This window comes from Perognathus longimembris, chromosome 5 (genome assembly GCF_023159225.1).
Source record: "Perognathus longimembris pacificus isolate PPM17 chromosome 5, ASM2315922v1, whole genome shotgun sequence".
Lineage (NCBI taxonomy): Eukaryota > Metazoa > Chordata > Mammalia > Rodentia > Heteromyidae > Perognathus > Perognathus longimembris.
The window spans coordinates 22,929,793-22,952,866 of NC_063165.1; the positions used below are offsets into that span (position 1 = coordinate 22,929,793).

Here is a 23,074-nt window from a genome sequence, read left to right on the forward strand (position 1 = left end):
CCTCCAAGAGTCCACCACTCAGAGACAAGTCTCAAGTACAAAGATGGATTTATTGGGGAAGTAAAAAGTATACTGACCGGCGAGGGTCAGGGCCCAGACTCGGGAGCTAGAACTGCAACCGTGGAAAGCAGGCTGGCTGGCCAGGGCCGCAGCCCAGACTAGGGAGCTGGGACCGCTGTGCACCCTGGGCCATGCTCGGGTCAGGTTATAAAGGCAAATACCACATGGTCAAGCCTGCCACATGCGGGTGGCCAATGAGGTTACAACACTTACAGAGCATCCCAGGTCACACACAGGTGGCCAATGGAGTTACAATCTGTCTCATGGTAATGAACCAACCTATAATTTTAGTTTGGCTTGGCGCATGGATTTGGCGAGGCTCACATGATGTAAGTGGATATGCCTACTCATGGGAGGGCACAGGTTTAACCTTGAGCTTTCCACTCAGGTGGTGAAGCAGTTTACACAATCTTATCACAGCGAAGGGGAATTTCCCTGGATAGGGCTGAGGAGATCTTAGTGAAGACGGGAGTCAGCTTCTGTTCTCTTTAATCTGAGATGGAGTCAATCTGACACTCCTCAACAGCCAATGATGGCGCTGGCCAGATCTGACCTCCATATTACAGTAGACTGGGAATAACCTGATCTGATCCCACATTTTAACTTAAAGTAAAATATGCTTCTAAGTTATTGATGATATATGATCTATACATGTATATATAATATAGGTGATCATTTCTTCAAAAACTGAAACATGTATGCAAGAAGTACAGTAAAAGAATTCCTAGTGATTCCCAGCCATTTGTTGGCAAATGTCCTATGTGTGATCATATGTGCATTTTTCTGAGGTAGAAATGTTTTCTTCACATTTCCTATGCATCTGAGAGATTGTCAAAGAACCTCTATGAAAAGGTTAAAAGTATGAAGGAACTTTTGGGGGAGCATTTTACACACCTTTGAAATGTTTATTCAACAGATAAGAGGCTTAGAAATGTGACATTGAACTAACCACAGCACACAGGGACTATGGCTGTGAGAACTGAGAACAATACTTGTGTGTCTAAAGCATGCATTACAAGTGAGCAGGCACTAATCATCAAAGCATGATCTTTCTTCTCATGAAATTATGATTGTGATCAGTAATGTAAGTGGTGAGAGTGATTTTTAGCTGTCATTTGGGACATTTTGTAAGAAAATTCAGTTTGTGCCATGATTCACTGCATTCAATATAGCACAGACCAGACTGCTTCCAGAAATGAGAAGGCTGAAAGGTTTGGCTGAAAAACTTTAAAACAAAATCAGGGAAGCAGGTGACTAACACTGAGAGTTAATTAATGATTCTAGAAATTCTACTAAGTTCCTTCATTCCCTTTCCATTTCCTCTGTACACAGCTCCATTCATGTCTAGTTAATTGTGAAAAACCTCCAAGCACAAAATTCCTATTGGGACTCCTTTTCCTGTAATTAATTTTTTTGCTGTTTGATGTAAAGGTCCAAACTATAAATTGACAAGAAGCCAGCTGGTACAGTGATGAATTTCAAGACAATATAACTAATGAAAAAGCCTCAGCTCTGTTAGCTGAACATTTTGATTAGTGGGTTTGTGTATTTTGTTTCTCTAAACTGTAATGCATACTAATTTTAACTAGAAATTAATTAAAGTCTATCTGAGCTTCCATGCTGTGGAAGTTATATAAGTCTTTGTTTTTCTCAAGTTTATGTATACATGAAATTAAACTACAGTTTAATGAGAACATAAAAAATAACTGGCGCTTCTATTCAGCTCAAGTGTACTAAAGACTAATTTTTAAAAGGAAGCTTGTATTCTAAAGTCATGTGCTTTTTTTGGTTTAGGTCTTTCAGGTTGTCCTTCATTCTCCAAAGAGTAGGGCAAAGTATAAAATACTTTTCTAAATCAGGGCCCTGTGACTTTCCTTTAAAAAATAAATGAAGTTGCAGCTGTCAACACCTCTCTTTGATCCTGATCAGTCGGAGTGGTTGTGGGAGCAGTTACCTGTTTATGTTCACTATTCTTTCTTCACAATGAGTTCCAACATGCTGCTGCTAAATCGGACTCAAATATTTTTTATTTTAAGGATGGATGTTTCCCTCTTCAATATGGAAGTTCTGACATCATCTTTTTTGCTGTCCCCCTTGACTGCAAGGACACAACTTACACCCCTTGTTGAAATGCATATACACTCACACACATGAGCACACACATATACACATTCACACAACCCACTTCAGTTGACTCTTACAATCTGCAAGTTCCATCTCCTGGATAGATCCAACCAGAAAGTTTCAAAAAGCAAAATTTGAATTTGTTCCACATTGAGCTTGAAAAAGATGGGCAGAAATAGCACTCTTGCCCTTCACAGAGCCCCTCGGTCTCTCCTTGCCCTCACAGCATGGCTGGCTTCTGTCACCCTGTACATGTAGTTAGGCCTGAAATAGCTGGATCTCAATCAGTTCTACATACTTTCTACTGCATATGGAAATATTTTCTTTTCCCTTTTGCCACAAATTCCTAAACAATATGGCATATACCAATTATTACTGCAACAACAGCCTTTATATTGTGTTACACATTGTAACTTATCTAGAGATGGATTGATATATACGGAAGGAGATGTGAAGGTTATAGGGAACACTTGGCAAGCACTTAAATTTAGGCATTCTGCCATGATGTTGAACCACGAAACAATAGTCTTCAGAGGACTAAAACCAAACAAATCCCCATCAAAACTTTCAACACTTATTTCTCTCAACTCAGTATTTCTAAATACTTTGTATTTCTATGAACAAATAGTTTGTTTTCTGATTTCTCAAACAGAGTTTTCCAAATCTCATGCTTCCTTTAAAATGAATCAAGCATGCATTCTACACCCCATGAGCCAATATATTAGTAATGTGCTCCATCATAATACAGTATAAAATAATTAAATTTTCTTATGTGTATCATATACATCATATATATGATGATCATATATCACCATGATTTTCTATAGATCCCATAATCTAACAAGGAAGAAAATGGAATTGATAACTACAAAGAGGAACTTCTTCCTAAAACATGGGTGTGATGAGTGGGTTCAAATAAGGTCTAAAGATGAGTGAGAGTTAACACAACAAATCATGGTAGAGGAGGAGAGGGCTGAATAGACATCCTCCACATTCACACAAGGCTAAGGCATCCAGAGGCAGTGTAACCCAGGAGAGGAGCACAGCTGCAAATTGTATCTCTATCAACCTTTCAGTCATAAAAATCATAGAGCTTTGTGTACCAGACAATGGCATGACCTCAAGAAACATAATTGTGAGAGTAGGTGAAATTGCCTGGGACAAAGATGGAGGGTAAGCTTGTTAAACAATTTTACAGATACACACCCAAACACAATCACAAACATATATGTATTTTACCTGTGAATAGGTCATGGATAGAAAGATTCCACACTAGTACTAATAGGATTTAAATTCAGATCATTTCACTCAACATGGAAGCACCCTATACCACTAGAGCTGTAAGTGCAGCCCTTTCTGCTTAATTTTTAAGGTATGGTCTCATGTTCTGAGGCAAAGCTGGCCTCAGATGGCCAGCCTTCTACCCCCTATTCCTACCTAGCTGAGCCTCTGGCTGTTTTTTGAGAAAGTGTTTCTGTTAATGTAACCCCTCTGTACATCACCTTGACAATAATTTTTTTTTAGAAAAAACAAACTTCTGTCATTGCCTATGAATGAGACATAACTTTCCTATCATCAAAGGTAATTCTTTTTACCTAGGTAAACTAATTTCTAAAACAAACAAACAATATTTTCTAACTGCCTTTATGGCTCCATCTTTAAGTGTTGCCTTGTGATGTATGGTATAGGATTGGTTAACGTAGATTCTTTCAAAGAGAAATGATAATCATGTTTCCTGTCTCTTCCTTCCTCACTGAGGTATGGAATTCTAAGCTCTACTATGTAGGCAATGGAGACTCTCAATTTTGTTCTGTTTCTTTCTACAGAGAACTATTTTGTACATGGATATACATAGTTAAATGAATGTAAGGTATGTGTGCCAAATGTGAAAGTGTATGATAAACACACTCACTTCCATTGTTCAGTTTTTAAAGTATCTGAATGCAAGAACAAAAAAAAAATGAAATATGATCTCACACGGCAAGTATCTTACTTGTTTAATTAATAAGTACTTAATTTAAAATGAATACATATATTAAAATTTCAACAAGATAAATAAAGCTGCTTGGAAATAAATTTAACAGCATGCCTAAAGAGTAAAAAAATCAAGACATTTTAATTATACAAAAAAAAGTAAAATAAGCACTCAGTATTATGGCGTGAGAGTTATTTGAGTCTCATGAACACTAAAATATGAATGAATATGAAAAATTCTTCATCAAGCTTGTCCTCAAACTTCTCAAAACTTTACAAAGGATCATTAAATGTGTCAGGTATTTGGGGGAAAAGGAGACTTTAAACATTTCAAATGACAGATGTCAAGATTCATGAATATCTAAATATTCATAACTTGGCAGACATTCTAGACTAACATCTGGTAATATATACATACTTACTTTAAAGTTATTCCTGAGAGCCATTAAATAAAATCTTACAGGAATAGTTGGAATGTAGAGTAGAAACACTAAGAAAGAAATCCTTATTAAATGAATATTTAGCTAAAATTCTATTACATAATTTTCTGACTACAAATTTGTCTTGTTTCCAAGTTGATAAACATATTTAAAATAAAAATTAGGAAATGGAAAAATTAAGTGCCAGAGAACTGGAGAAATCTGTATATAAAAAAATATAAAAGGTAAGAGTTTTCAGTATTAGTTTGTCAGTTAAAATGCAGTTTCCAGTGCTGTAGATTTTACAAGTAATCCAGTAAGACACCACACTGATGGAGAACTTATTAAATGCAGGGTATTATTTTGAATTCTTTACTGAGCATATGTCTTAATTTTTACAAGTGAACAGGAATGTAAACACCATTTTCACATAATGTAGGTGAGGTGCAGAAACATTAGACAACTTCCGAGAAATGATAGGGCTGGAAAGATAAGCAGCCAGAAACATGACAGGATTAGAGAGGCTCCAAATTCTACCCTTTTTATTTAATTAATTTAAATTTTACCTTTATGAAGTTTTACAAAGGAGTTACCATTCAAAAAAAGTAGTATACAAATACAATGCAAAGCTTAACTACTTTAAATTGCCTCAAAACAAAAATCATGGTAAAATAAGTTACTACTCTGAATGTTTGTATGTACTCCAAATGGTTGTAAACTTTAAAATGCTTAAATAAATCCATATGTACACATAGTTACTTCAGAGTATAAGGCAATGGGAAAAATACAATTATGAATAAAAATGCTGAAATAAGTATTGGATCACTTTGACAAACAAGAAAAAGGAAGAAAGAGTAAAAATGAATGTAATAATTATGCTACTAACAAAAGAAATCAGGACTTCTGGGCTTAGATCTCACCTCAGTTAGAATAGCATTGGTCAAGAAAGCAAACAAGAGCAAGTGCTGTTGAAGAGTTCAGAAAGGAATCTTCCTATACTGTTTGTGGGAGAAGAGATTAGTGCAACCACTTTAGAAATCAGTACTGAGGTTCCTAATGAAACCAAAATTACCCCCCCACAACTGTGCCATATTAAAATTGAGCATCTTTCAAAAGGAGAGTAAATACACATTAAAGAAAGATATCTACATACTTATGCTTACTGTAGTACTACTGAAAATAGAGAAACAGTGGCTCACTTAAGGTGCCCCAAATCATATGGATTAAAAAAATGGTAATAAGCATGCATGTTTGCGTGCACACGTGCACGCAATGGAAAACTGCACAGCTATGCAGAAGAAGAATAATTTTATTTTCAGGAAAATGGAAAAAATTAGGATATCCTCTTAAATGAGATAAGCCAAACTCAAAAAGCCAAATATGTTCCCTCTCACATATGAAAACTATACTTAGAAGATTTATATAACCACCAACATGTACTGTACACACGCAGACATATGCATGCACATGTGCATATGTATGTACATACCCATAACATGAATCTCACTAGAGACTAAGGGAAGGGGGGAAAAGGGAAAAGAAAAATAAACAGTAAAAGAAAATGAAGGATGAAAAATTTGGTAATACATTAAAACTAAATATGAGTGTAGAATAAAGAATTTCAATGAGAGCTGTTGATCAAATAGGGAGTTAGGAATTCAGGCTCCATTAAGGGGGTATACATTGGATGTGAGAAGAAGGGGTTTGGCTTAACAGGGAGCGTGAATGAAGAGAAAAATGGTTGAAATATTCTGTGTATATGAAAATATACACAAGGAGGACGGAGGTGATGGATAAAATTGATTGGGATACACTATATACATAAAGACATTTTACTTTTTAATTAACACCAGGGCTAAAACAAAAGAATCTTAAGTTTCATATAATCAATGACAATAAACTTTGATAGAAAAAAAATTATAATGGAATTCAGAAAGTAGGAAATTTCCTGAAAATTAGTAAACTTTATTTAAAAGTCACCTTTTCTATCTTGGTTATAATAATTGTATTTGTTTTTCCACTTAATATCTCCAAGTCAAAATATCCCTTATAAAATATTATTAATACTGTGCTACTCACAAAAAAATTGGCTCTGGGTATAGCCAAAATTTCTTTAGTAATCAATACCCTGCTTAAGAAATAGAATCCAATATACTGTGCTCATTTGTATAATAATTGTTTTACTCATAAAGAAAATGCTTTTAAAATATATAATAACAACATAGAGATTTTAAACCCCAAAACTTAAAAGTCAACCATTTTTTTTAATGAATAGATTTCCTTGTCTTTTAGTGATGGGTGTCCATAAAAAGTAAAAATGGAATTTAAAAGTATCAGCTCTTTATCATAAGCTGCCTGATCTTTGAAGTTATATTGGCTCAGGCAATCCTTGCCCTCATTTAGGCAGGGGCAGCATATATCAGCAAGGAAAGAAGAAAAGAAGCAAAGAGAACAGAAGAATTAATTTGGAACCAAGTTGATGGTCCTTGGAATTTTTTTCTTTTAATTTTCAAAATAGTAAAATGTATCTTTTAACTAACTGAGAAATATTTTCCAAAGAATAAGAACTCATCAATACAATGATGGTTAAAATGTGTTCCCAGGTTCAAGGGTTGGAAACTTAATCCCCCAATTCAATAATATTGAAAAGTAGGACCTTTATGAGGTGATTAGGTTAATGCCATTATCTCAGAACTGGATTCCTGATAAAAGGATGAGTTTGCCCTCCTTCCCTTGACCCTCGATGAACTCTCACTTTCCCTTCCATCTCTCACCATGGGATCATGCACTGTGAGGGGCCTGGTCACATGCAGGTCACCTGACCTTGGATTTCTCAGCCTCTAGAAATGTAAGAAATAAATCCCTATGGTCCACAATTTCCTGAATTTCAGGTTAACTGTTAAAGCACCACAGAATAAACTGATTAACAGTGCCAGAAAGAATAGGAAACAAAGTCTTTTGGATACCCATCCTCTAGTAGCTTGAAATTTTACTCCTATAGATGTAGTACTACTTGCTCATATGCTGTGGGATTTCGGAGAGGCATGAAGTATTAAAATGGCGACAAATTATTTTTTCTGTCTCAAGGATCAATTTAAAACCTCAGTGTCCCCCAGTCATTCTACGAAGGGTGGTTTCTGGCCCAACCTTTATGCTTGTCCTTCCTTTGTCAGGTGGTCACTTAGTTTTTAAAACATGTAAGGCCAGAGCCTTGCACTCAGCAATTCTAGCTCAAATGGTTGGATGATCTCAACCATCAGTATTTAAAGTTCCCTGGGTAATTGTGGTACTTCTTTTTTCCCAGTATAATGTCACAGTCATGGTAGGTTCTCATTAAAGGCCAGCCCAAATTGGTTATCAGTGTGCTGTGAATCAAATCAGGCCCTTTACTTTTAGGGCTCTGCTATTTAGAATGTATGCTATTTATGTCTCTGAGCATTTTAATAGAGCTTCAAGTCATTTACAATTGCTCACACTGAGAATTTTGCAGTTTTTCACAGCTCAATTTTATAGACTTCTAGGAGTGGTGTTACATTCAGTAAACTTGCTTCAACAAGCTAAGAGAATATGCTAAAAAAAATTAGCACTCCTACTGTTCAGGAGAGTGTATTTTCTCTTCCTATAACTGCTTCAATTCCAGCACTTAGCAGGGAGACATTTAAATTTTTATTGTATTCCTATCTATCAGGAAAAAAAAGAATAAGAATTTACAGGTTTGACACTAAACAATCACAGATGGAAGATTTGAAGTGAGATCACACATTTTACACTGAACTCTAATGTGGCTATCAATAAATTCAGACTGACACTTAGGACAAAATCCATCTAGCTTTCCCGTGGCTCTGTAGAGAATATAACATACTCATTAAACAATGTCCCATAGAATTTCCAAATGTCAAAATACAATATAATCATATTGAGAAAATCCTCAAATTTAGTAATGGAAATTTCATAATACTGCTGAGAGAGAAAATTGCCAGTTTGTAATTGTACCTTTTTCTCCACAGGTATTGCTCATTACAGAAGCTAGAATAACATCATGATAATGAAATTCCTAAACAAGAAAGCAGTAGAAACATATGTATACATACCAGAGTGACCCACTTTATAAGAAAAAAGTTGTTTCCCTGTCAACATGATTTGTTAGTATAGAAAGCTATTTTTACATTTGTAGAGAGATATATATCCAAATCTTTTATACACAATGTAAGAAAAATTGCAAAGGTGTCTGAACTGCTTTTCATGTACAGACAAAAATTCTTTAGAAACTTTCTGAATGATGTCTAGAAGTAAACTCTTCCACTTTGCCTTGTTCATTACGTTTTGAATCCAAATCGAATCTCTTTATCCATTCACTATGATTTGAACTGGTAGCAAACTGTAATTTGTCCTAACTGCACATCTCGTTTTCCATCCTCCCAAATCCTTCTGCTGTGCCATCTAGGAGTTTTTCAACAAGAAGACTTCCATATATCAAATACACAGTCTTAACATTCTCTCTTTACTTGCATACTAGTAAAAATCACCCGTAAATCCTTGAAAATTCTTTTGCAGTTCCTCGATAACTGCAAAATGCAACAAAATTGAATACTGAAGGATGAGACACAGATCTCAGCATTTTTGTAACAATCATTGTGCTTCAATGTAAGGATAACTGAGAACTAATGATGTATTGCCTATTTACTGTGTCAATTATTTTCTAGTATAGTTACACCCTCCCTTCATTTTGATATGTGCCTAACAAAACTCCAAGCCTCCATTATTTTTGGCCCTTTAGAGAAGGCAGGCAACCAAGAGGCTGATTTGGTTTTAGTTTGGATATAGATACCAAGTGGGCATGCACCATCAGCAACATATAATACCTTGGTTGTCCAGGGTTTTCACAACTGAAAATGTGTGTTTTATACCTTCTATTTTCTTTTCATTTTACCTTCAAAGTACCTCACGGACTTATCAACTTGAACATTACCTTTGCAGAACTTTAGTAACAAGTAAATGCAACTATATTTGTTTTTCTCTTTTCCCCCATGCAGAGAAGTCCCTTTTAATACAAATGTTAATCTTTCATGTCTGACCTGTAATTCTACGTGCTCTCTAAGTGTTAGTGTTTCTTTAACTCAGAAACATACCAGTGATTAGTATTATCAGAAAACAAATAGGAACTTTAAGTCACTGGATCCTCTTTCATTTCTCCATAAAATTGTAATGTTATGTCTACCTCTAGTATACTTTATTATTTAACTTTTAACTACATTTCCAACCACATATTTCTTGCCCAATATTCTACAAGTATTCTGTCCTAAGTACATCTATCATTCATTTCCTCAAATGTCTCAAATATATTTTTTTACTCCTGTCATTGAACATTCTTAAAACTATTTTAGAGTCATATCTGCAATGTGTAAAAATATCTACATTATTACTATTTTTACTTTTCTGTTTTAACTGATGTTTTAGGGTTTTCAAATAAGATGCCTATATTTACTTCTTTATTTAGTATTTACTTTCCATTTTAAGTTTGCAGTCTGTAACCAAAATTAGTCTCTTGGAGCTAGGAGTCCATTTTTCCAGTTGAGCTTGAATTTCAAGTATTTAGAATCTTATTTGAAATATTTTTTTGTCATAGAGTCATAGAATATACATGTAAAATCTAGCTGAAGTAGTAAATGAGTGAATAAAAGCAAAAATTCTAAAAGTTCCTAAATGTTTCATGAATTCTAAGGGGTAGTAGTGGAGATTATGCTTAAGGTCTTTTGTTTGCCAGACAAACAATCTAGCACTTGTGCTATGCCTCCAGCACCTGTGTATGCTGGTTATTTTATTGGTAGTGTTTTATTTTATGTCCAGGTCTGCCTGGGTTGTGATCCTACTTGTGCTTCCCCATGTCACTGAGAATAAAAGCATGCAACAACACACAGTCAATGTCTGGGGTAAAATCTTGTATACTTTTATATCAAGTCTGTCTTAGAACTTCTATTCCACTGTCTCTGACCCCAAAGTAGTTAAAATTATAGGTGTGAGCCACTGCACCCAGTGGACTTTTCACAATTTACTTTGATCAGCTATTGCTATTTTGACCAGAAAGGCCTTGACCTTCTGGCTTGTACGTTCCTCAGGCGTCAATCTTTTATGTGACTGTGTAAGATGTCCTTATTCCTTCCTCCCTCTTCTGTCCTTTCTCTTTTTCTTTCTCCTTCCACCTTTCTTTCCTTCCTTTTTTCCTTTCTGATTCTTTAATGGAACTCACACACATACAGTAGACAGGCCTCTGCCTTGTTCTTCAAATGTTGGCTAACGAGACAGAAAACCACTACACTGACATTTGTATTATTATGTAGGTAAATGAATGTGTGCACATGAATATATGTGAATATATATTGATACATATGGAGACGTTTATATATGTGCCCCTATATAAATTAAGAGAATATTCACATTCAGCTAGGAGATACTTGACACAGAAACCAAGCATACACATTTTAGAATATGGGAGAAAAATCTGAAAATGAATATTGGATATTATTAAATCATCATTCCTTAGGATCAGGAAAGATCTGTATTTGAGATTGGCTTAATTCTCCAGTCATAGCAATTTAATGAATCATGATTACATTGAGATTCTTTTATTAAATTTCCAAGGTATATCTGGAGACTAAATTGTTACATGACTTCACTACACTTATACCAGCATGAGTACTACTAAGTGTAATTAATGGGCAATTGTTTTTTAACGGATTTAACTATAAGTAGTTGGAAGTTGAATTACACTTTGGTTTTAAAAATAATAGTAATAGAAATATATAAAAGCCACATAGTACACTTTACTTATTCTGTTATAGCTATAATATGGCATACACTAAGGAAATGGTTTGGTAGAAAAAGTAATCACTTCCCGTTACTTAAAGGCATATGCGAACAGCTATCATATCATGAGCATACTATGAAAAAAATTAATAATGGTGCCTCATTAAATTTCAAGGACACTTGGGAAATGTACTCTATTGTGAAGAAGTGTTAAAGAAGACAAATAGTGATAGTCATCCATAGTCATAGCTCCACGAAGTAAAAGGAAGAAAATGTGATACTTCTATATATATCTAAGCAAAGGTCAAAGTAGAAATATTATCAGAATTCTAGTTCATATAAAAATAAAGTTTATTTTGTTTGGTTACTTACCTGTTTCATTAACAAAAAAATTCAGATGGAATGTATGACTTAAAGGCTTATCTTGCAAAGGTAAATTCTAATTAACCTGTGCAATTAAGTATTCAACCGAAAGAAATTTTAACAATACATAATTTAGTGTTATTTTACAATGAAATCTGTCATCTGGAGAATTTGGTCTGTTTGTTCAAAAAAATGCTGATGAGGAGAGGAATCAGAGCTTCTAACTAGACCACTGATTTCCACAGGAACTTCTTCCAAAATTATCAGCAAGATCCTATAAATGTCAGGTGCACAGCAGTCTCAAATAAGCAAAAAGAGAAGACAAAAAGATGACTATCAGGTAGTAAAGATGCAAAACATTTGCCCCATACAGTGTTCATAAGTGATGGCTTTGAAATATAAAGTCTGAATTTAATCAACACGGATTGTAAACTCTATGATTTCAGTTACAATGAGAAAATGTGTAAGTTTTTAAAGCATATTAAAAAAAAACCCATAGGGGCTGGGGATATAGCCTAGTGGCAAGAGTGCCTGCCTCGGATACACGAGGCCCTAGGTTCGATTCCCCAGCACCACATATACAGAAAACGGCCAGAAGCGGCGCTGTGGCTCAAGTGGCAGAATGCTAGCCTTGAGCGGGAAGAAGCCAGGGACAGTGCTCAGGTCCTGAGTCCAAGGCCCAGGACTGGCCCAAAAAAAAAAAAAAAAAAAAAACCCATAAAGGTAATTCTATTGTTAACTTATCTACATGTGCCAGAAAATAAGAACAACTTTCCATTTTTATCTTCCACAATTCTCTACGTAAGACATACAGATGACAATTTTATAAGTAGGAATTACAATTTGAAGGTCAAAATAACTCATGTTCATGAAGCGGAAATGTAATATATTACTTTTAAACTAGCACAAACAAGAAAGAAAAGATGGGGTGGGAGAAAGACATAATTTTGTATATTTAACTTTTTAAATAATTTAAATTGGAGGTAATTATGTATATACATTTTTGCATGCATTTGTATTTATTTCTTCCTTTAAAAAACTATTCTTCATTGAAGAAGGAAGATACTGAAATAGGAGTTAATGATTACATTTAACATGACTGAATGGATAAATGAGTGAGCAAACTAATTAATAAATTTATTGATTCCAGATTTATTTTGGTATAAAATTTTTGTAGTAATATTCAATATCGCAGGTAATATGTGTTTTATGACAAAAACATTAGCTTTCAGTTTTTCAGCAGTGAAATCTTGCTGCATTTGTTGATTTAACTTTGCTAGGTACAGGGTTTTTTAATGAGAAATTTTAATCATTTATGTTTTGAGATATATCCAGAGTGTATTAAAATTTCAAATCAAATTAAGGTATATTCATTTAAAGAGTACTTTTCCATAATGCTGTAACTCTCTAAATGAAGAACAAAATGACAACCAAGAAAGGAAAGCTTTTCTTACAAGAATAATTCCTATGTTAGTTTAAAGGTTTTTTGAACAAGTAAAATACTGAAATATTAAAAGTGATTCAGATATTCTGCGTATAAATTTTGAATTGGACATGATAAAACTCAAGAAGATGAAGTAAAAGTAATAAAATAAAGCAACTTTCTTGAAATCAAACAATAGGCTACAAATAAAAGTATATATGCATATATGTGCAAACACGGATATATACATATATATCTATATCTATCACTCTATATATTTCTATAAAAATGTGAGAACCCAGATACATATTAAAAACTTTCTTAGTACTTGGAGATATGAAATACTGAGTAAGATGAATATTATCTTAATTGAAGTCTATTTTATCTAATATTAGAATTGCAACTCCAGCCTGTTTATGGGGGGGCATTTGCTTGACAGATTTCTCACTTTCAGAATAAGTTTGCTTTTCTGGGGAAGATGTGTCTCTTGAAGACAGCAGAAAGATGGATCTTGCTTTTTAATCCAAATCATCAGTCTATGTCATTTAATTGGAGAGTTAAGTCCATTAATATTGAGAGTTAGGATTGAGAAGTATTTGTTAGTTCTTGCCACTTTATCTATCTTTAGGTGCTGTGCCTTGTCAATTCTTGCTATAATTACCAGGTTTTCTGTTCAGGGGCTGTTTCTCCACCAGAATCGTGTTCTTGTTGGTTTTCTGATGTTTAGTGACTTTAACGCACCACTGTCAACTCTGGATAGATGAACTGGGCAAAAACTCAACAGAGGAACCTGAGAACTAAACAACTGCATAGACCAATTAGACTTAACTGATGTCTATAGACTATTCCACCCAGCAACACCAATATATACATTCTCAGTAGCACGTGGATCACTCTTGAAAATAGATCACATTTTAGGACACAAAGAAAATCTGTGCAAATTCAGAAATACTGAAATTATTCCCTGCATTCTCTCAGACTACAATGGAATAAAATTAGAGCTAAGCACCAAAAGCCACCATAGAAAATCCTGTCACTCATGGAGACTGGCAAATACATTGTTGAATCACTAGTGTGGCATTGAAGAGATCACAATGGAAATTTAAATGTTTATGGTACCTAATAAAAATAAGCACATAAAATACCAGGTCCAGCTCCTCTGGAACATGGCAAAATCAGTACTCAGAGGAAAATTTGTAGGTCTGAATGCTTATATCAACAAATTGGAGATCTTAAACCAACAAGTTAGTGATGAACTTTAAGCTCCTTGAAAAATGGCAATAACCCAAACCCCAATCCAGTAGATGGAAACAAATAATTAAAATTAAATCAGAATTAAATAATTTAGAGTCCAAAAATCATAGAAAGAATCAACAAAACAAAGAGTTGGGTCTTTGAAAGAATTAATGAACTTGAAAGACCCTTAGGAAATCTTAACCCCTCTCCCCCAAAAGAAGAGTACACAGCCACCTAAATAAAGTAAGACATGAGAATGAAAACATCATAACAGAAAAAAACAAGATTCAGAATACTATAAAGGAATGATTTTCAAACCTTTGTGCTAACAAATTTGAGAATCTGGAAGAAATGGAAGAATTTCTGGCAAATATTGATATGCCCAAACTAAACCAAGAAGATTTAAACCAACTAAATAGACCCATATCAAGTAATGAAATAGAAATGGCAATAACAGATCTCCCACCCAAGAAAAGCCTATGACCAGATGGATTCACAGCTGAATTCTATAATGCCTTCAAAGCAGAACTCAAACTAAAACTCATAAAACTCTTCAGTGAAATGGAAAGAAATGTCCACTATCAAACTCACTTAAGAAGCCAGTATAACCTTCATCCCAAAACCAGACATGGACTCATCAAAGAAAGAGAACTATAGACCCGTTTCTTTGGTGAATATTGATGTAAAACTTCTGAAAAGATTCTGGCCTATAGAATTCAACAACTCATCAAAAAATATAAACTATGATCCAACAGGATTTATTACACGGATGCAAATCTGGTTCAATATATGCAAGTCAATGTAATTCACCACATCAATAGATGCAAGGGCAAGAACCACATGATTATGTCCATTGATGCAAAAAAAAGCAATTGGCAAGATCCAACACCCATTTATAAAGAAAGCTCTGGAGAAACTAGGAATCCATGGAACATTCTTCCATATAATAAAGGCTGTGTGTGACAAATATACAGCTACTTCCTCTAAAATGTACAGCCATTTCCTCTCAAATCAGGAATGTGAAAAGAATGTCAGCTCTCTCCACTCCTCTTCAATACAGTATCAGAATTTATATCTAGAGCAATAAGGCAAGATGCAAATATACAGGGGATAGGGAATTAAGTAAAACGCTCCCTCTTTGCAGTTGACATAATCCCATATCTATAGAACCCCATAAATTCTACTCCAAGTTACTTGAGCTGATACAAAACCTCGGCAAAGTAATCAGATATAAAATTTATCCTCAAATATCATGGCTTTTCGGTATGCCAACAATGCAAAGAGCAAGGCTGAAATCAAGAAAGCAACTCCTTTGCAATAGCTGCAAAAACAAAAACAATAACAACAAAAAACAAACTTAGGGATAACCTTATGAAGTGAAAAACCTCTATGAGGAAAACTTTAAAACCATGAAAAAGGAAATTAAAGCAGAACTAAGAAAGTGGAAAAACCTCCCATGCTCCTGTATTAGGAGGATTAACATCATGAAACTGGCAATACTCCCAAAGGTTATCTACAAATTCAATGAAATACCCATCAATATACCAACACCATTCTTTAGTGAAATAGAGGAAGCAATATAAAAATTCATCTGGAACAACAGAAGATTCTGAATAGGAAAAACAATCCTTAGCAGGAAGAACATTGCTGGGGGAATATCGATACCAAACTTCAAACTCTATTATAAAGCTATTATAATAAAAACAGCTTGGTATTGGCACAAGAACATGCCTTGGGACCAATGAAATAGAACTGAAGACCCAGAAATGAACTCACAGACCTATGGCCACCTAATCTTTGATGAGGGAAGCTGAAAAGTAGGATGGAAGAAGCACAGCTTCTACAACAAATGTTGTTGACAAAACTGGCTAAACACCTATAAAAAACAAAAGCTAGATCGTTTTATATCACCCTGACCCAGAAGCAATTCCAAATGGATCAAAGACCTCGAGGTAAAAGCAGAGACCCTCAGAACATTGCAGAAAGAAACAGGAGAAACACTAGGGCTCCTGGGCATCAGCCAAAACTTTCTTTCTTTCTTTTTTTTTTTTTTTCAGAATGTGTTTTTTATTTTTTTATTTTTTATTTTTTGGCCAGTCCTGGGGCTTGGACTCTGGGCCTGAGCACTGTCCCTGGCTTCTTTTTGCTCAAGGCTAGCACTCTGCCACTTGAGCCACAGCGCCACTTCTGGCCCTTTTCTGTATATGTGGTGCTGGGGAATCGAACCCAGGGCCTCATGTATATGAGGCAGGCACTCTTGCCACGAGGCCATATCCCCAGCCCAGCCAAAACTTTCTTAATAAAGGCCCAGAAACATAACAAATAAAAGAAAGGTTGAACAAATGGGATTGCATGAGACTGCAGAGCAAAATAGAATTGGATGGCAAAGGATGTATCTTACAAAATAAACAAAAAGTCCTCAGAGTGGAGAAGATCTTTACTGCCCACACAACAGACAAGGACCTCATACTAAAATATACTTAGAACTCAAAAAATTAAATCTCCCCAAAACAAATCCTCAAAGAAATAACTGCCCCCTTAATAAGGGGGCTAAAGACATAAAGAAAGATTTCTCTGAAGAGGAAATAAGAATGGCCAATAAATACATGAAGATATGTTCAACATCTCTGGCCATAAAAGGCATGCAAATCAAAACGACACTGAGATTCCACCTCACCCCAGTTAGAATGGTCATTAGCAAGCAATATAGTGACAATAGATGATGGCAGGGATGTGGCCAAAAGGGAATACTACTACACTGTTGGTGAGTGTGTAATTTGTTCAAGCACTCTGAAAAGCACTATGGAGCTTCCTCAAAATACTAGACATAGAGCTCTCCTATGACCCAGGAATCCCATTTCTGGGTATTTACCCAAAGGATCAAAAACAAGTCCATACTAAAGCTACCAGCACAACTATGTTCACTGCAGCATTACTTACCAGAGCCAACAACTCAGATGCCCTCAGTAGATGAATGGATCAAGAAAATGTGGTTATGCACACAATGGAATTCTATGCTTCCATCAGAAAGAATAGCATCGCCCCATTCAGAAGGAAATGAATAAAACTTGGTAAAAATCATACTAAGTGAAATAAGCCAGACCCAAACTAACAGAGTCCATGGTTTCCCTCATTTGTAATAATTAATATATACCAAGGATAGTCCTAGCAGATGATCACAATAGCTCAATAATTATGCACATGTGATCATATAAGAAGATGCTAAGCCCCAAATGAACTCAAAGCTGTACTATGTGAAATTATTTCTTGGTGGTTTTTTTTTTTTTTTTTCATTTTCTCCCTATGGTTTACCCCTGTTGTCATTGTATTTGATTTTGATACCCTGAGTATTGAATATGTTTTTCTGAATTAGGGAAGGTAAGGGGAACATCAAAATGGTGAAACAAAGGATAAAGGGCAAACCAATGCAACAGTAATACAAGACAATGTGTTGACAATAAACTGTACAGTTTGGGGGGAGGGGGGTTGAGGGAGATGGATATTGTGAAGAAAATGAGGGAGGGGTTCACAAGTTTGACAAGAAATGTACTTATGTATGTAACTGTAACCCCTCCATACATCACCTTGACAATAAAATTAAATTTAAAAATGAATATTATCCTTCTTTATTATTACAAATATTAGCTCTATCAAGGAAAATGTTTAGGTAAGAATTTTGCAAGTGTGATTTTGTTAAATCCCATGCAAGGTAGGTAGTAGAGAGTGCTCCATCAATGTGTGAGGAATCACTGGCCTAGTGTGAGGTTTTAGATAAAACTATAAAAATGAGGTCTGAAGATTAGACATAGGCGTGCATGTTAAGGTGAGAAGATTCCATTTAGTGGAACAGCAAATGTTACAGGATAGAAGGGGACTGGTGCATGGACTGCAGGGCAGGAGCAGAGTAACCAAGGGGAGATCTAGTAGAAACCTTTCCTGATAACCTGATAGCTCCACTACAGAACAGAGTAGGTACTAAAGGCTGTAGGTAAGAGAGTGGCATGATCACAAAATGTTAAATAGATAGTCAGATAGGCAGGTAGATAGGTGGATAGATAGATAGATAGATAGATAGATAGATAGATAGATAGAAAAATAGATATGTAAAGCATGACAACTTATTTAATAATATTAAATATTATTAGAAATATAAATTGAGCTATTAGGAGATTATGAATTTCAAAGTTTTTTAAATATGCTAGATTTAGAAACAAATAAACCTGCAGAAGATCTCTCATTTCTATACCTATGAATAGCCTCAGAATTACACTTGAAAAAAGTATTAAACTTGATATCACAAATTTGTCATTTTCCAACTTTACAGAAAAATAGATGTTTGTAATTATTAATTTCATTACTAGATTTGCATTTTTGTATTTGCATTCTGAGTGGTGTTTCACATCACAATCTTACTGCAGTTTAATTTTGCAGTTTACACTCGATAACATGTTAAAGAAATATGCTTTAGTCTTTCTGTTTTCAAGCTGAAAAGCCAAATCAAACTATCTAACACATTTGGGACCCAAATTACATCTATTTCAGTCACACTTACCCATAAAATTGAGATAGCCTTCTCCACCAAGAGCATGAGTGATGAGTCGGATCATCTTGTGGAGCTGGATTCCCCGATCAATAACTGGTGTAAATGGAGCTAGAACACTCATGTTTGTGTACATTTCAGCATCCATCAACCAAAAGGCCAGTGTCTTATCACCAACCAGTGCCTACAGAATGAAAATATGAAGACCATATGTCCCGAAAAGTTGTAATTTATAAAAGAATACTACAAGTTTCCAAAGAAGGAAAGCAATAAAGAAGAGGTATGGATTATCATTAATTTTGTGCATTTTCTAAGTTTTTTTTTTAATGCTAAAGGTAATCAAAACATGAGACATGTCACTCAAAAACAAATGAGACACATTTGTTTTTAAAACTGACTTTATATTATATTTTATATTCAGTTTGACAGCACATATTTTTTCATATTTATTGTATTTGCCATTTACCTAAAACAGTCATTTTATATGGATGAGTATAAGTTAAAAATTGTAAGAAACTCAGAATTTGTTGAGTGTAGATAGCTAGGTAGGTAGGTAGGTAGATAGGTAGATGGATGGATAATTATTTAGAAATGATTCCATTATTTCGAAGAAATGAGATCACAATATACCAAATACTCATGTGATTCTGTCATATGCTCACCATGATAATAAATATCAATTTGAGAAAAAATTAGTTTCTTGAGTGTAACATATTCAATATATAATCATGAATTTTTTCATCAAGCTTTTAAAAAAATATAAAAGCTTTGAAAACAAATGTGCACATTATCAAGACAAAAACATAACATATAGTGAAATGAAATTTCAGTATGCCATTACAATTATTTTTGTCTATTTCAAAACACTTTTAACTTGTAAACATATTATACCACTAAAACATTTTAATTCAATTGCCTTTTTTTTTTTTTTTTTTTTTTTGCCAGTCCTGGGCCTTGGACTCATGACCGGAGCACTGTCCCTGGCTTCTTTTTACTCAAGGCTAGCCCTCTGCCACTGGAGCCACAGCACCACTTCTGGCCGTTTTCTATGTATATGGTGCTGGGCAATCGGACCCAGGGCTTCGTGTATACGAGGCAAGTACTCTTGCCACTAGGCCATATTCCCAGCCCTCAATTGCCTTTTAAAGCAGTGTTATGATAATGATAGCATTCATTCTAATGATTGTCTTTCTATTCATTACAATAGTTTGAATGTATGAATGATTTCTTTGGGCTAGAAATTCTGATTCTCTTAAAAATTATTTAGATCACTTTTTCTAAGTCCACAGAGGAAGCTTATTTTCATACTAAATTGCTCTCTTAAAAATACTGCATTGTAATACTGTTAAAATTTGTCAGTCTTAGAAATTTGTTTAGATTAAGAATTCAGAAAGTTTTTAAAATAAAATGAATATTTTTACAATGACACACATTTTATCTATTCTTTACATATACTATTTTATAAATGTTTGCTTTGTGTATTTATATTTTTATTAAGCTGAAGAGCTATTGTATATTCTTTCTTAAAAGAAATAGGTAATTGGCATTATTTTGTGTACTCCGAACAATACAAGGCTGTATTGCTTGAATTTTTGAGGTATAAAATAATTACCGCTACATTTTTATCTCTTTACGGAGTGGTTATGAAGGCATAAGATAAATCTACCAGGCTTATCTTAAATTGTCTATTCAATTCATGAATTTATTCTTAAATACATATATATTGGAAAAATGCACATGCCATATATTTCAATAATTTATAACAGAAATACGTAAGATATGATAGATTCTAATTTTCTCTATATTACATACTTGATGAAAGTTTCCTATGTTTTACTTTTCCCAAGTCCCACACTTAATTTTTTAAATTAATATTGTTCTTTTCTACTTTGGTTTCTGTTTTATATATATTTAGCTGATCAGCTTTATGGATCATTAATGCTATCCATTTAAATTGGTAAGAAAGTATTGCTCTAATTTGGAAGATGCAAAATTTAGCATGTCTACTTTTGTAAAAGGACAAGTAAAAATATTTTAGACATTGCAGGCCTATTTTTCTGTCTCAACTACTCAAACTTCTCATATGAAATATATATATGAGCATGCTTTATTCCGACTGAAAAAATGAGCTATCAATAGATTTGGCTCTTGGGTTGTAGAAATCCCTGGTCTACTGGCATATTCCTATAAATATGGAGCAAATCCTGAAATACCACAATCTATTATGGGACACATTTCTGCGTAATGGTACTAAAATGTACTATTTTCGTTTCTATTTAACATAGACACTTTCACAAAAAAAAATGTATCTTTACAACTCTAGAAAGAAAAAAATGTATTATTTATGTGTATTACAATGAAAACAACTGTAAAGGGATAATTCCTCCTCTTCAGTTTAGAATGAATACTGAGTTGCTGCTAAAAGCAGTATAGTGCCAAGCCTAGAGATACAAAAGAAGGTGAACAAATTTTTGTTTAAATTACAAAGGGAACATTCAACACTGGACAAAGTGGTGGTGGTGGTGGTGGTGGTGGTTGTTGTTGTTGTTTTCCCCTCCCTGGCATGGCTTCATACACAATGTGGATCTGATTAAGGTGGTTGATTTAGAAAAGGAGATCCTCAGGTAAAATACAAGGCTGGAAGATGTACATCTATTTGAAATGAGTGGAAATTTTTGAGTACTAAAATACATGAAATTTAGCCAAAGGGGGGAAGAACAAAACTGGAAAATGACTTCATCCAGAATATAAGTGGACAGCTTCATTTGGATGTTATTAATAATAACAATGTACAAAAGGTAAATGTTAAGATAAAAGAAAAGTAATTTATAAACATTCCTTTACCTGGTCATGACTCTCTGCATAAGCAATGCACTTTTCAAGATAGCGTCTGTTTGTGAGCGTGTGTACTATGTTGCCCATATTCCAATCTTCATCTTTAAATTCTTTAAGTAACTAGATATAAGAAAGAAACATACACTTCTCAGCAAACAATTATTTTTCTTTCTTTAAATATCAACCTGAGAGCCTCTATCAAATCAGTCCAAATCATTTGACTTGCATGGAGGTAATAGTTTATGGATACAATCATCTTGTGGTTTAAACTGTTACTGAAATAACAACTTTTATAGTAACATATAAATGAAGGTGCTACATCTTGTGTGTTTGTATGCGTGCTTTTCTTTTGAGCCGATGGTTTAAATTACACTCTAATATCTTTGCAAAACTTTTTCCAAGTGATAACTGATATCTCTTGATAAGTATCCATAATAAAGTATTGTTATACAATATACCTTCCTGTACATTTCTCAAACAACAGATACATTTGCTATGATTTTTTGATTTCAGTAAATTTTTAACAAGTACAGTGTTTTCCATTAATGATAAGGAAGACAATAATTATTTCTGAGTTTCAAGGTTCATTATTGAAAAAGTAATTATCTTCCTAGTAGACTACACAAATCACATTTCTAGTTTGTTTTCTTTTTTTCAAATTTTTATTATCAAACTGATGTACAGAGAGGTTACAGTTTCATACGTTAGGCATAGTTGGTTTTCTTTAATCTCGGTTCTAGTCTCTAAGATTGCTATGATGTTACTGATCTTGACAAAATGTCATTCACTTATTCAAAAAACCCTCTTTCTCAGTACTTGTACTGCTGATCTACTTTCCTCCCATGAATTGCTTTATTTCTTGAATTGGTTTGTATTCTACCACAAATAATTCTTGTACAATTTCTTCCAATCACTATGCCATCTCAGTATGGCAGAAAAGCTGACGTTCCTCTCAGTGTTATATCTTACATCTATACTCTCTTTTATTCAGTATTCTCTTTCTGTTTGGGTCACTTTTCTGTTCAAACTGTCTAGTGAATTGTGTGATGGGAAGAATTTTAAGATGGCCCAGCATTCTTGCTTCTTCCTAGTTACATTCCTGTGTAAACCTTGAATGTTAGTGGACACATCGATGATCATAATAATCTTTGTCCTTTGAAGAAAATGTGAGAATGTAATTTAGTAATGTCTTAAGATGCTAGATTTAAGATGTCTTGTGGAATTATGCCTAAAAATGAATGCCAATTTTGGTGCCAGAATAACCAGTTGATACATGACAACAGCATGGATAAATCT

The 23,074-nt window shown here is 34.2% G+C and overlaps 1 protein-coding gene across 1 annotated transcript in view; it reads right to left on the bottom strand.

Moving 5' to 3' along the window:
• Nucleotides 1-23,074, bottom strand: part of Gbe1 (1,4-alpha-glucan branching enzyme 1) — a 224,410-nt gene that overhangs the window by 40,344 nt on the left and 160,992 nt on the right. Inside the window, exons 11-12 of the mRNA XM_048346430.1 lie at nucleotides 21,788-21,898; nucleotides 18,956-19,127 (exon numbers count right to left, since the gene is read on the bottom strand). Of these exons, the coding sequence (XP_048202387.1) occupies nucleotides 18,956-19,127; nucleotides 21,788-21,898 (283 nt within the window). The remainder of the gene's footprint in view (nucleotides 1-18,955; nucleotides 19,128-21,787; nucleotides 21,899-23,074) is intronic.